A 16209-nucleotide genomic window follows, 5' to 3' on the forward strand; every position below is an offset into this window, starting at 1 on the left:
ACACCAAAAAACAAAACAAATCACAAAAGACTTCAAATTCTTACCTACAATAAGGCCAATTTCACAGTTTGAATCTTCGTATGCGCATGTCATCATTGTTCCCACGGTGTCATTCACGACTGCAACAATATCTAGTTCAAATTCCTTCAAAGCAGAAAACAGCAGTCATCAGAAAAATGTTTTCATCTTTAGAATAACTCACTTTCATAGAGAACAACCACCAAGTGGTTTTATGCTTAATTTATCTGGCCAGAAAGGGGCGCTGTATGTACAACTTTCTAGTTTTACTTTACTCTGTGCACAATAAATATGGGGTGTATCTGAGCTCTGTGCACTATACTATATGGGGATTGGCTGAGAAAGATCATCCAGACACGGCCACTCTCAAGAGTAACAAATCATTGAATACTTTAGCATGACAGCAGGTAGTTATCAATTTTCCCCTCATTAAAGTATGGAACTTCATTACATATATACTGAATAAATAGCCACAGTGAGCCAACTGGAACTTAATCATGCGCAATAAAAAACAAAGGCAAAAGTACAACTGTCTGATTGATAAAAAAGGGGAAAAACGATATGTACAGCAAGAACTAAAATGTTAAAGCAACATTTTCTTCTAACAATAACACAGTCATGTCATACTGTTAGACATGCACGCTTTCATTAGTGCAGGTAAACGATCACAGACACGGGTTACTGATGGGAGGCTGAACACGTGACCAAGTACTATTCAAAATGTAACAAATCTATTCAGCACAAGTCTCCCGTATGGTAAGCATCACTGATGACAGACAACCTACTCCTAAGTCACCCACGCTTCTAATGCTTGGGCACTTACACGCACTGGCTGAACTATTCTGTGTTCCAATTACTTTTTATGTGCTAAGTTAAATGCCTTATGGAAACCACTGATATCACAGCATCCATTTTCTCTTTAAACTATACATGGAATTATGCTGCTAAGGAAATCCTGTTCAGCTTAGTCTTTTCCCCTTTTCTCTACTGCAGCTTAAGGGAGCTTTATCGTTTTAAAACCCCCAATATACAAGTTAGGGGTATCTCATTACTTTTCCTCTCTCACTTACTCACTTCCCTTGCCCATTATTAGTATTTTTGTCTGTTAATACTGAGGCCTTCATTACAACATGTGGTCTTCCTTGCCATGTGTGAGGGTGATCTGAGTTTGACTAATGTCTGAGATGTTTGACTGAGTTGGCAGGAAGGACAGGCATGTCTATTCCAGAAGGGAAGGCGTGGCAGGGCTGGTTGAGGTCTGCCACACCCCATTGGAAGAGAGGTGGTGATTTAAACTTAAAGCCTGAGGTCAGGATTTAGGCACACCAAGCCACTGCCTGGCAGTGCCCTTCAAAGTGGTTGTGAAAAAAAAGTGCACTCGCAGGGAGAAGGCACTGTGGGCCTCTGTGGTGATGACGACAGCATGCCCTCCTGCCCAGTGGTGGGGGTGAGGCCATTACAAAATGCCCTCTTTGCCAAGATAACAGGGGAGCATAAAGAATCTTTATGGCTGCCAGAATGATGGACCCCTCCAGGCAGCTCTTGCCCTGATCCCAGGTGGAATTTCCAGGTAAGGGAATAAATAGGCCACATCCAATTAGGAGGGGGTCTTGATAATAATTACAGGCAGTCCTCAGGTTAAGGACAAGATCCGTTTTTTAGTCTGTCCATAAGTCAAATTTGTATGTAAGTCGAAACACGTACATATGGCTCTTATTAAATGTCACTTAGTCAAATGTTTGCCCCAGTCTAGTACTTATTTTACTTTTCTTTGCATATAAAACACTTTAGAAACATTTCCAAACAAAAAAACAAACAAAATAAAATATAATACTGTACACTGTAGCTATTCTTCCTTACTTCTTATGAGCTATGCTTTCTTACTTCCTATCAACAAAGCTGGTTTAAGATATCTTGTTATTAAATGCTGTGTTTATGAGGACTTCACACACACACACACACACACACACACACACGCGCACACACACACACACACACACACACACACACACACACACACACACACACACACACACACACACGCTCACCTCTCAATTGTACAGATTTTCGCAGAATGTTCATATTTTTGCTTCATATTTTTGGTCCACTTTTCATAAAATTGTGGTTGTTTAGCACGTCTCTCAGCAGTACAGATTTTCACAGAATGTCCAGATTTTTGGCTCATATTTTTGGTCTGTTCCTCATAAAAATCCGTGTTTTTCTGACAAATTACTGGGATGATCTGAGGACTAAAGTCACTAAATAATGACATACATTTGAGTTTCAGACTTCAAATCCTACAGAAAATGTATGTTAAAACAAATTATGTTACTCTAGCAACTTTCTAAGCTTATAAGAGTAATATTTAAAATATATTCCTATTTTTGGGCCTTTGTCCCCCAATTTTGTCAGTCTTTCTCCAGATTTCTTGCACTGACAGGTTGATAGGTATGTTAAAGACTGAAGTTAGAAAATAATGAGAGACATTTGAGTTTCAGACTTCATACCCTTCAGAAAATGCATGCTAATGCAAAACCTGTTATTCTATCAACTTTTGAAGTTTGTAAGAGCAATATTTATTAAAATTATCCCTATTTTGGGGCACTTGTCTCACTTTTATTTATGGCTTTGTTCAGACTTCTTGCTCTAAGAGCTTTAGAGGTATTACACACACACACACACACACACACACACACACACACACACACACACACACACACACACACACTGTCACTTCCTCATTCATACCTGCATTCCCTCAAAAATCGCTCTCACTCTCTCGATCTCTCATACACACAGTCACTTCCTCATTCATACCTGCATTCACTCACACATTGCTCTCACTCTTCCGATCTCTCTCTCTCACACACACAGACACACACACACACACACACACACACACACACACACACACACACACACACACACACACACACACAGCAGAGGCCTGAGGAGAAATGCTCCAAACGCATGTCTTTGAAACATGGGAGGAAACCGGAGCACCCGGAGGAAACCCACACGAATGCAGGGAGGACATGCAGACTCCACACAGAAGGCACTCCAGCTAAAAATCAAACTGAAGAACCTCTTGCTGTGAGGTGACCAACGTGCATATTCTGACCATCACAGAATATCTTCTAAAAGGTAACTGTCTTCAAAGTTATATCACTCATAACTATAGCAGCTGAGGTTAATACATAAGATTTCCCTCATCTCTAACTCTGATTCCTATAACTCCAGGGCAGGAGATGATTCCAAGAGTCCCTCCGTCTCTCTGTGAGGTAGGTACTCCTACATACCTGGAGGATTAACTACACAAAGCAGCCTGTGGATAAACATGAAAATAGTCCATGTAGATCAGTGTCCTATCCTCATTTAGAAAGAAAAATAAAATATAATTTCCCATATGCACTTGTCCAGATTTAGAGCAAAATATTTTTTTACGACATGTAGGTGTCTGTCTCCAAGACAGTGAGGCAGGCAAGGAGAAAAGGAGGAAAGGGGGAGGGTGTAGACACTATAATTAATGGGGGGAGGGGTATGGGCAGTATAGTCAGCACTATCCATCACCATCCTGAGGAAAGGACACTTGTCTCTCCTCCACTACCTTGGTGCCCACCTCTGTCACTTCTCCAGGCTTGCTTCTTTAAGATCAACCATTTCTACAAAAACTGGTCATATTTTGACTGTTTCCCAAAGAAGGGCTGCACTCACAGTGCAGTTCCTATGATATCTTGGTAAAGAGGCAAGAAGTACCAACTTCCATAACACTATTGTTTCCTCTCTTTCTCTTCTAAATTTTTCTAAACTCTTTGAAGGGCAACTAGCAGCTGCCCCTTAACATCCACTGGCAAAGATTGTGTCCTCAGCCAAGCATGTTTGTGTATAACAGTTTCTTGTTCCTGCTGTTCTGTGCTGTTCTGCTGCAAATATTGATAGTGCTATATATACATCTAATGATATACTTACTTAAAATGTATTAGGACATTTTCCTGGATTCATCACACTTTCCTGCAGCTATGCCATCTCCTTGTTTGAGACTTTTCTCCTGGTATATAATTACATGGGTCTAACAGTTAACAGTCCTGAACGATAAGGCAGTAGGAATCTATTATGAAACATTGTGTCTCCCTTACATGTGATGCAAAATGCTGCAATCACAATATCTAGCCTGAATGAAACTGTATTGCTAACAAACAACAAAAATCACTATACAAAACAGTGCAAAAAAAGTAAACTTACCAATTGTGTGCATGCATGTCTGTGTAAACATATTAATGTGTGTGTGCATATATATGTATGTACGTATATGTGTATGTACATATATATATATATATATATATATATATATATATATATATAGATATATATATAGATATATATATGTATATATATATATATATATATATATATATATACATATATACATTTGTCTACTTGAATAGACTGACCACTCACTTACCCGACACCGAGCTGCACGATGCATGAGACAACAAGACCGACACCTTCAGTAGACTGACATTCGGAAGACTAACATTTCATGTGAGGTAAGTAACCGCTTGGCCATCCCGATTAAATTAACTAAACTAAGCAAAACTAAACCCACCGATGTGGGGGGGCTTTGCCCCCCACACCCCACTAACTAAATATACCAACTCCGAGAACGCACTACCATGGGGGTAAGGGGCAAAGTTCAAAGGATGGCCAAGCAGTGACTTACCTCGCATGAAACATCAGTCTTCCGGATGTTGGTCTTCTGAAGGTGTTGGTCTTGTTGTCTCGTGCAACTGGGTGTCAGCTATGTGAGCAGTCGGTCTACTGAAGTGGATCCATGTATGTGTGTGTGTGTGTGTGTGTGTGTGTGTGTGTGTGTGTGTGTGTGTGTGTGTGTATATATATATATATATATATATATATATATATATATGTTAGATATAAATATAGATTAGCTATAGATACATTCATGTCTATGTGCATGTACATACATAAATATATATATATATATATATATATATATATATATATATATATATATATCTATATATATGTGGATCCCCTTTTGGACGAATGTTAAGAATGTCAAACATCTGTAATGCTGGCACAAGTAATCGAATAGTCATATGCTGGCATTAATTTGTGGGATGTCACAGTACAGCAGATATTTGTAATATAACCCTTCCCTGCTGTATTGTGTAACAAAATGAATGCTTCAGGTATAAGAACATAATAATCTATGCTGGCGGTTTTGCAACCATTAATCTTAGTACAAGCATGGCCTCCATCTGGTGCACAACCAGCAGATACAGTCAGCATTAGTATGAAGTGTACTAAAATCTGCAGCTCCAACCAAAAAAATGGCCCTCAACAGGGGCGTAAGGAAGAGAGAGGAGAAATAAGCACAGTAAATACACTCCGGAAATGTCTAAAAGGGCAAGTGCAGTCATATCACTGTGAGGTCTGAGCTGTTTGAAGCAAAGAAGCAAAAGGTACCACAAGCCTTAATGCTCACATCATGAAAGGGAGAGCCTGAGGAGGAGGACTAAATGTACAATCTACCCATTATCATAGTACGTGCAGTCTGGTACGGAACTAGGACTTCCTGAAGCCAGCTTCAGAAAACTGTACACCATCTACAGCTGTGGATGAAGGTGGAAGTTAATGAAATCCAAATCCGACTTGGGACAAAGCTCTGTTTCAGTGTGATCACCACATACTTGATATCACTGTTTCTGTTTCAGTGTGATCACCATGTACTTGATATCACTGTTTCTGTTTCAGTGTGATCACCACGTACTTGATATCACTGTTTACTTCTTATCCTGTGCTCTTACTCCCTGTGAATTTCCTTTTTCTCCCATCTGGATCTCATAGGTTGGGAAATTTAAAAGACGGAGTACCTGAACATGGAATACTGCTTACCCTGTTGTCTGACTCTATTTTTGAAAGATGAGTGCAAGTTTGGCTGCTCAGAAGTACGTCCCCATTAATGACTGGTTACAGCAATTAGTACAGCACAAACTAACAAAATGCAAAGTCATGACCTGGGCAGAATAAACCAAGCAAAGACAGATCATTAACAGCATCTGCTTTTCACTAATATACATCATTTTTTTAAATCTCCCATTACCTCAAATCCGTCACATCTGATGGACCTGTCCTACTGCTCCCCTGCTTTCATCTAATTGTCCTACATGTTCCATTGGGGGTTAGAGTCAGGCATCCTCTAGCTAGGTGAAAGCCCTATGACCCATTCATTCCTGCCCGTGGAGCACAAATAGCCTGACTGCTCCTCCTGTGGTGGGAGTCAGGAGATAGGGAGCAGACCACCTTCAGCTACAGCAGAACAGCCTACTGTCTTTTCCCCTAGGAGTCCTAACCCCTGTAGTAACTCTCGGAATTCCACTGTTACTGCTGTGCCTGTTGAGGCATGAGTGCCATCATACCTGACGTCCCACTATGCAAGTACACTGCGGACAGGAGTGTGTTTGACAAGCTCGCACTCTGCAGATGAACAATCTACTTCTCCACTATGTGTCAGTGAAGTGGCAAGCCACAGATGCAGACAACCCAATGTGCACCTAGACTGTTTTCATGATGCAGGAAATTGAGATTCTCCGGACCCATCTGAGGGAGATACATCCGTCGGTCCAATACCTTGAGTATCTTGCGGCATGCTGGACTCCACATGGGTGTCGGTAGAGGCCTGCGACTCGAAGGTCGCGGGTATCAGGGGCTGTGAAAGTGCCTCACTGTGTACCGGCGAACCGGCGACTGGCTTAGGAGAAGCTTCGTCGTCGGTTTTGGATCTCGACTCCCTTTCTCTGTTCTTTTCTTTGCGTTTTTTATGTACTCCGGTAGTCTGATTGCTATCCGATGACATCACTGGGTAGTTAAATCTGTTTCCAAAATACTTAGATGCAAAAATATACCGACGCTTAATAGTGTGTTGGTTAAATCTAGCACAAAAGCGACAGCCAGGCACGTTGTGATCAGGGCCTAGGCAAGGAATACAGTATAAATGGAAATCCTTATGAGGTATTTGCTTCCCACAAGTAATACAATTATTAACTTTTTCTGACATCGGTAAAAAGCAAGAAAAAAGTTTCCCCAACGGGGTACTTAGCTTTACTGAAGACTTCCGTTCTGAAACTCAAATGCGAATATTTCAGTAGTCGGCCGACGGGCACTTGCGAAATGCTTCTGCTTCGGGCACCGCGTGGCAAGAAAGACTAAAGAAAATGGCGTCGGCTGCATGTTTTATACCCCTGACAACCTGACGTCATGGAAGAGAAGACAGCAATCGACGCAGGACTCAAGATTTTGGAATTCAGGCCGAATGAGGGCAACCTGCCAGCAGATTACCCTAATGTAATGACTGCAACAGTGAAACACGAAGAACATCAGTAGATGGGCTTAACACAGTTTTAATGCAGTAAGAAAGCACAACACATAAACGATACTCCTTGAAAATACGTTTTCGTCAATTTCATCAGATACAACTAACAAACTAAATTACATGCCTTAAATACTTCCATTAAATACAAATTCACCAATAAAAACAGTGCTTCACTAAAATTATCATGTTGTAGGCTTTACCTAGAATCCTTTTCACCTCCACTAACATAAATAACTTCATTTAACAACAATTCTACACTTTAAAAGTTCTTTTTCTGTTTTTATTGGTGAATTTGTATTTAATTGAAGTATTTAAGGCATGTAATTACTGCATTAAAACTGTGTTATGCCCATCTACTGTTTCCTGTCTTCTGGAGTTCCACTGAGGTGTGGATAACTGTTTTCTACACTAAAATCTAAGTCAGTGTAGAGGGGTGAGTCTCTTAGTTTGTAAATTGCTATCTGTATAAAGGGTGCAGAGTTTAAAACTTTTCCTTACTTTTCACTTTAATATATATTTATATATACATATATGCATATATACTGTATACATACACGTACATATGTGTATATAAACACACGTATATATGTATATGTATACATGGGTCTACTTCTGTTGTTCAAAAACACATTTTTTCGAACATCAGAAAGCTGAAACTATTTTAACGAAAGTGCACTTAAGCAAAAGTACATTTTCATGAACAGCAGTTCACCGAAGCACGGTACAGTGGCGATAAGGAAATGTACCCTTTCCCCACTGTAGTGTGATCTCGGAATTAGTATATATAAGTGGCAGGGATGTAGGTTGCAGTGGGGCTTGCCCCCCTGCAAAAGTATGTTTCTATTGTTTTTTTTTTTCCGGTTCTGTGAACTGCTGTTCACGAAAGTGCACTCCTGTTTAAGTGCACTTTCGTTAAAGTGGGTTCGGCTTTCTGTTTTTCGAAAAGATGTGTTTTTGAACAACAGATGTAGATCCATATATTTATATATCTGTGTGTAAAAATAATAATTGTATTATTATTATTATTTTTAAATACCTTAAGCTAATATGGAGTGCTAACAGTATGATGCCCATTACCAATACTACAGGGCTTGAATGTTTCTAAGCGCCTTAACAGCATGACATAAAGAGTTATCCCTGGTGTCCAGTGTTTTCCCTACCCAAGTATTTTGTGCACAAAACATTTTTCTATTTTTTCTAAGTGCTTTTAAGGCACAATGTAAAGAGTCACTCCTGATGTGTAATGTTCCCCACTCCCTAATAGTGCAGGATTTCCTTTTTAGTCTATGGGAGTATAGAGGTGTGACAGCCCCCACCACACATACATTCACACACACACACACACACACACACACACACACACACACACACACACACACACACACACACACACACTCAACTTACACCTCTCACACTGTTACATGCACACATGCAGCTCATACATACCCACATGCATACTACTAACATTACCTGTCTGCTGAACTGCCCAGCACTTTCCTCTAACAAGATGGGTGAACACCCAAGCAGACTTTGTGGACTTCAGGGAATTTTTCCTCACATAGATAGCAAATGTTGGAGGTGTGATGGAAAAAAAAACATGCATCTGTGTACATGTTTTGGGGGGTGTAATTAGTTGGCATTTTTAAACATTCTCTACAGAGTACTTTATCAAAAATCCTGGGAGTAAATGGCTGTAACTAAGGAAAATATAGTTTTGAGCAGAGATACAGGATGTGAATTGTGTTTACATACAAAGTTCTTACAAAATTTAATGCTACTGGCTGGGAATAAAGCAATTACTAGAAAATGGAAATCAAAATATAAAACAGCTGTAACTGAAGTACTGAATATTTTAAAGGAAATAAAAGAACTAGAGGTGGAATCTTCAAAAAAGGGAAGAAGCAAATTGCTTACAAATAAATGGAATTTATGGGAACAATACATACAAATATTGTTCAGGAGGAGGCAGTCAGGTTTAAGGGAAGGCAGGAATTGAGTAATTTAGCTCTCATAAAGTGGAATCAGCGTTGGTGCTATACAGTAAGAGTGCGTAGTAAATACCGACTCAATCTCAGCCTCTGTGAAAAAGGACACAGAATAAACTGATTGATTCACGGTGATCTTGCAGAAGACATAAAGAACGGTCTTCAGTGATACCACATCCTTATGGAACACTAGGCTATGGGCTTTACATTTAAGCATTCTTACGACTAACTTAATAGCCATTAGAAAGAAGTCTTGTCAGGAAAATAGAACAGGTAAGTCCAAACACAGTCAGGTTGCAACAACAGACTAGATTTTTAATAAAGGTGTCACGTCAGGCTTTCTCTCTTTGCAACTTCCCTTTGTAACTGCTTGAGTAAGATGTTGAACAAAAATGTTTACATTTTGTCAGGTTAGTCTTTTCTGACCTCATCTGATTAAAGGCAGACTGCTGTGGATAAAAGAGGACAGGAGATGCAGAAAAGGATACACCTGCATGGGCTCTGCTTTCACTATAAACTTAAAAGTAGGATACCACCTCAGTGATAACTTTTCAGAATGTGTGGGCACAAAGATGGCTTTCTGAAAATGGGAATAGCCAAAGCCACTTTCAAAATATTTGGAAGCGTCACTCTCGATGTGAATTTCTTGGCATCCATGTTTCAAACACAAGATAAGCGGGTTCTGCTTGTCGAACCGATCATAACCCTCTATATCCTCACTGTTGGGAGTCTGCACAGGGCTCAAATCACCACTAAAAAAGACTGTGCAGCCTGTCCCAGGCAGCTCTCTCCCTCACTGATGAACAAATAAGCATGGCTGATGGGGATGGGATGGACTGATGGTTGAAAAAACACTTTGGAAAAAATAAAGATTCTACTAGCATATGGAAACCAACATTTACAGAGAACTATTAAATGCTACAATGCATTACAAAGTTTGTCAAAAGCACTTTTAAATGACTAATACAAAAGCTAGAATAGGATGAGTTACATTTTAATGTAAGCCCCTTCCCGCATACTACATAACTACACAGGATAACAAAAAAAAAAAAAAACAAAAAAAAAAAAACACACACACCTCTCTCCTTTTAATTGCTTCCCGCAGCAGGCCAACCACATCTTCTCCTTCGCAGTCAGTTGCCTTAAAGCCTTTCGTCCACTTCAGTAGGATACCCTGAAAAACACCATCACATTACTTTACCTTTGTGCAAATTAACTTAATAAATTTTTATAAACCTACCAATCAAACTGAGCCACATTGATGGCTTTGTAAGTGAAAAAATAATGGCCTAATGACAATCCAGATGATATGGGTTTAAATAATATCCTGAGTGATGGAAGAGCTGATGCAGGAAGGGAGAGGAATGACAAGGCAAGAACCACATCCCCTCTCAAAGGACAGAGGGTGGTTTTCCATTTAGTATAAAATGCTACAAAGAATACAGTCACAAACAGAAAGTACAGTGTGTAAAATCTTACCATAGCAGTAGATGTCCTTCTCTTCGCTGTTACCAGTATTCGGTACATAAGGGATGTTCCTTCCCGGGCAGCCCATCAATCTTGTTTGCGCCGTATGTCACATTTATGCTCTCGCAAAGAACGTAGTGCATAAAAGGGGCATACAGAGGCAACTACCCAGAACTGAATTGCCCTAGAAGAGATCAGCTGTCATAGGACAAAGGGGTCCATGCACATCCAGAAGGAAAAATGCAGACTAAACAAGAGGTGTTGGAGGGAGGGAGTGAATACTGCAACAGTGAAGAGAAGGACATCTATTGTTATGATATGATATTACACAACCGTACTATATCCTTTCACATCACTGTTGCAGTATTCAGTACATAAGGGGGAGTAAAAAAGCTGAAGAAACAGAATGGGAGATGGAACGCTGAGAAGTGTCCTCAACAAACCCATACAAAACAGTTTCAGCAAAACCTGCTCTAGCCCTAGAAATTATATCCAACTTATAATGCTTAGTAAAGGTATGCATGGAAGACCAAGTAGCAGCTTCAAGGACGGAATTGGTGTCCACCTGCTTGAAGAAGGCACCAGAAGAGGCAGTAGCCATAGTCGAATGAGCTCTAACAGAAGCAGACAGAGACTTGCCATGACAAGAATAACAAAAGGAAATTGCCTTAGATATCCAGGAGGAGATGGTTTGCTTAGAAACAGACAAACCCAAAGACCTGGGATGAAAGGAAAAAAAAAGCTGATCAGACTTAAGAAATGTCCTAGTTTTATTCAAATAGTACCTCAGCTGTCTGCGCAAATCCATAAGGTCCTGGAGCTCAGAAACCCTTTGATCAGAGGTAAGAGCCAGCAACAAAACAGTCTTCCAGGTACAATATTGTAAAGAAGCGGAATCTGCAGGCTCAAAAGTAGCCTGAGTCAATTTTTCCAAAACAAAATTAAGGTCCCAAGGAGGTGGAATAGGTTTTCTTGGAGGCCTAATATGCAGGATGCCTTGAAGAAATTGCTTGACCTCAAAATGAGAAGTCAAAAGAAGATTCAAGGGCAGAAAAGAAGAAATGGCTGACAAATGGGCCTTCACAGAACAGCAGGCCAAGCCAAACTGGAGCAACTCACACAAATAAGTGAAGAACAGAGGGACACCCACTGAAAAAGGGTCCTGGTTACAAGCATGGTACCAGACCGAAAATCTCTTCCATCTGGACATATAAGATTTTCTAGTTGAGGGTTTCCTTGCCTCCTGTAAAACCCCTGAGCACTTCTTCAGAAAAGAGGTGCCTGAAAGAGATTAAAACCCTATCATCCACAATATCAGTTGCAGAGCGGACAAGTGGGGATGGATGAGAGACCCACTGTCCTGTGTGAGGAGATCCAACCAGTGAGGTAACGTGTGATGACTGCCCCTGGCAAGCTGCATTAAGAGGGGTAACTAGTACTGTCTCGGCCAAAAGGGAGTCACTAGCAAGATTTTTGGGGAGGCCAGCTGAATCTTCTGCAGGACTCTTAGACGTAGAGGAAGAGAAGGAAAGCATAAAGAAACCTCCCCTTCCATGGAAAGGATAGGGCATCCATCTTCCAGGCCAGATGGCACTCTGGAGCAGAAGAGAGGATGCTGCTTGTTCAGAGGGGAGGCAATATGCTCCACCTGAAGAATACCCCATTTGTGAGCCTCTGTTTTGGACCTTTTCAGACAGTCTGCCACAAGATTGTGCTCTGAAGGAATGTATACTACCTGTAGAGTTAACTGATAACTGACAGCCACTTCCCAAACCTGAAGCGACATCCTGCTGAGGAGGTAAGATTTCATGCCCCCCTGCTTGTTGACATATCACATCACTGTAATGTTGTCTGTGTACACCTTCAAGGGGCCCAGACAGAACATGGGTTGAAAAGCCTGAAGGGCCAGAATCAGAGCCCTTATCTCTTTGATGTTGATATGGTCTGACTTCTGATGGGGAGGCCAAAGATCCTGAGCTTTCATGTGACTAAGAACCCCCCCCCCCCATTCCACGTCTGAGGCATTGGTGAACAGCTCTTGTGAAGGGACTGGAGGTTGAAAGGGAAGGGATGGCCTGGGTTGAGAGCAAACTGTTGAATCCTCCACTCAAATTCCTTTTTGAGACAGGGAAGGAGAGGTGCACTGAAATCCAGAGGGTGACGACGCTGCAGCAAAACTGACTTGATGTACCACTGTAACTTCTGCATATGCAGTCTGGCAAGACGAAGCATCAGAATAGAAGAGGCCATGAATCCCAGGGCCCAAAGAAACTCCCTGGCTGGCATGGCAATCAGATGAAGAAGAGACGGAAAAAAGGTTGTCAATTGACAATACCTTTGGAGGCAGAAGAGAGGCCAACATTGGCAACATCTGAATCCTGCAATCCAGATACACATAATCCTGTGAGGGAGACAGGAAGGACTTCTGGAAGTTGATAGTAAACCCCAGACTTTGATGAAGAGAGATGGTGAACTGCATATCCTGCAACAATTGACTGGAAGAAGGTGCCTGAAGCAACAGGTCATCTAGATAAGGAAAAATCCGAATGCCTTGGAGCCTGCATAAGGCAATCACAGGAGCTAGGCATTTTGTGAATATCCCTGGGGCAGTAGAGAGGCCAAAGGGCAAAGCAGAGAACTGAAAAAGAGAGGAAGACACAATAAATGTTAAAACTTTCTGCAGACAGGGTGAACAGGGATATGAAGGCAAGCATCTTTCAGATCCAAGGATACAAGAAAAGCCTGGGGTAAAAAAACAGGAAAGTGTCTGAAGATTAAGCATCTGAAAAGAAAGGATGTTGAGAAAGGTGTTGAGCCAGGAGAGATCCAAAATAGATCTCCAAGTGCCCTCCTTTTCAGGAACCAGGAGCATCCTAGAATAAAAATCCTGTCCCACTTGTGAAGGGAGGACAGTTTGAATCATCCATTGGTTCAACAGGGACCCTAGAAGCTCCTTGGAAATGTGGAAGTTACTCTAGAGGAGGTTGAGGAATCCCAGAAAAAGGAGGGAGAGATTTCCATACCATGAATTGACACTGAGGATGACATAAAGAACCCAAGAGTATGAAGTGATGAGAAACCAATTTAGAAGACAAAGGGAGAGCCACATGGATAAAGGAACCTGATATAAAGGCAGAGGGGGCAAATTGTTAAAGAGAAGCAGGCTTACCAGATAAAGGAAGCTTACGGGCCACAGAAATCTGAGAAGCCGTAGAAGAGGGGGGTGTGCCTCACACCCTTCCTGACTTTAGTGGGCTTGTGGGGTTGCCTGTGAACAAAAGCAGCTCTAGAAGGATAATTCCTGTGGAACTTATGGACAGGAGGGACAAAAATATGTTTAAGGTCCTGCAAGGCTTTGTCATTCTCTTGAAGAGACTTAATCAAGTCAGCAGCAGTCCCAAAAAAGATGTGTATTATCCAAAGGAGCCTCCGACAACTTGGCCTTAATGTCCTCAGGAAGAGACTGGAGATGACACCAAGAATAATGCCTCATGATGGACCCAAAAGCCGCGGCCCTGGAAGAGGCATCGGCAGCATCATCGTGGCTACATTTAATAGAGGGGTGAGCCACCTGAGAAACAGAACCTAAAAAAGATAAGGCAGAGGATTTGCCATCAGAATCAGGGAGGGCAGAGATACCCAGACAAGCCTGAACAATCAAGGTCAGAGCATACCTGGTCATGTGGGTCTGGTAATTAATAGCCCTAAAGGCTAAAGCAGAAGAAGTGTAAACTTTCTTGCCAATCCTCTCCATTGCACTGCTATCCTTATAGATGGCAAAAGTTTAGAAAGTTTGTCAGAAGAGACTGACACCTCAGCAGGATCAGCAGAAGGAGATTTAAATAAGAATAGACAATCCTCATGAGCCTTACAGCACCTGTCAGGTTTCTTAGGAGCATGAGGCTGAGAATCAGGAGACATGGAGGCAGCAATGAAAGTATCTAACAAGGCAGCCAACACAGGAGGAACTGCTGATGGTTTAGGAGTATCCATCTGAAGCAACTCATAATATCTTCTCTGGATATCCGACACTAGAGAAGAATCCCACTTAAAGAATTCCAGTATCCTAGCAATTGTGCCCCACAAAGGAAAATTCCTCGAAAGGAGACTTGGGGTTAACAGACTCCTCATCATCAGAACCGTAAGCCAAAGGTGAAGGTATCTGTGAAGAATAGGACAAAGACCCCATCACCAGACAAGGACTCCTCGTCTGAGAAATCTTGTTCCCTAAACCATTTAGAAAGGTAGAGGTCCAAGGAGGAGCAGGTACTGAAACCCCTTGAGGAGGTTTTAGAGCCATTAAGGCAGAGAACAAGCCTTGAGTAAACTCTTACCATTCCCGCTGAGGATCCATAGGACAGTTGGAAACATGCTTCATTTTTTGTCTTTCCTTGGAGTGGACATCAGCCCTAACAAATAACAGAGATTCTGACCCTTGGCAAGATTCAAGAAGAGAACCTGGAACTTCTTCCCTGACCAGAGTCTGCAAAATCCCTCTCGGACCCTCTAAGATAACCAACTATGGTTCCCCCTTGACGTCCAGAGTACATGCCTGCAAAGCCTCAGAGGACAGGTGAAAAGCTGTATCTATGCCGGCCTCCGGTGGGGTCACGTCAGAGGACTATGACGTAACACTGAACGGTCTACAAAGCTATTACCTGTTTCTAGTAGGACGTCCGCTGGAGGCTGGACAGCTAAAGAATCCTGCTGATAGTTCTTGGCCTTCTTTCTTATCTAGCAGGAGTATATCACGTTAAAGGATTCCCTCATGGTACCCTAGGCTAACTGTCTAAGCCATTGGTTTTCAAGATAAATGGCCAGGGAAGACAAATGGCTTTTGAGTGTCTTAGACACAAATGCCTTACAGATACTACAAGAGGTATGATTGTGGGAAGCACCCAAACAAAAAAAGACACTGTTCCTGATGATCCTTATAGGGAATCTGCCTCCCATTCTGACATTTTCCTCTCTTGGATGACATGAACTCTTGAAAGTGATAAAAAATACAAGACCAAGATAGTAAAATTAAAAAGAAGAAGAACCCCAGTGGAGCACTTATGTGATGTTGCTAAATATTCAGTACAGCAACAAAATGTTCAAACCAACTTGCAAAGACGGCATGTGAATTGGCACCAAAAGAAGTTCTGGGTAGTTGCGTCCATACATCCTTTTTATGCCCTACATTCTGTGCAGGGAGCATACATGTGACGCATGGCATAAACAAGATCTTTTTTTTAAGCTTATCTATACTGGCCAAGCAACGGGCTGCCCAGGAAGAGGCATCCCTTATGTACTGAATACTGCAGCAGTGATATGGAAGGACATCACAGTGTACTGACAGCA

General features: G+C 41.5%; 1 protein-coding gene across 1 annotated transcript in view; it reads right to left on the minus strand.

Annotated features, from left to right (window-relative positions):
- HK1 (hexokinase 1) overlaps positions 1 to 16209 on the minus strand; it is a 623778-nt gene that overhangs the window by 103833 nt on the left and 503736 nt on the right. Inside the window, exons 13-14 of the mRNA XM_044056279.1 lie at positions 10478 to 10573; positions 45 to 144 (exon numbers count right to left, since the gene is read on the minus strand). Coding sequence (XP_043912214.1) covers positions 45 to 144; positions 10478 to 10573 — 196 coding nt within the window. The remainder of the gene's footprint in view (positions 1 to 44; positions 145 to 10477; positions 10574 to 16209) is intronic.

This window comes from Protopterus annectens, chromosome 14.part0, assembly GCF_019279795.1.
Source record: "Protopterus annectens isolate FY-2018-M chromosome 14.part0, PAN1.0, whole genome shotgun sequence".
Lineage (NCBI taxonomy): Eukaryota > Metazoa > Chordata > Ceratodontiformes > Protopteridae > Protopterus > Protopterus annectens.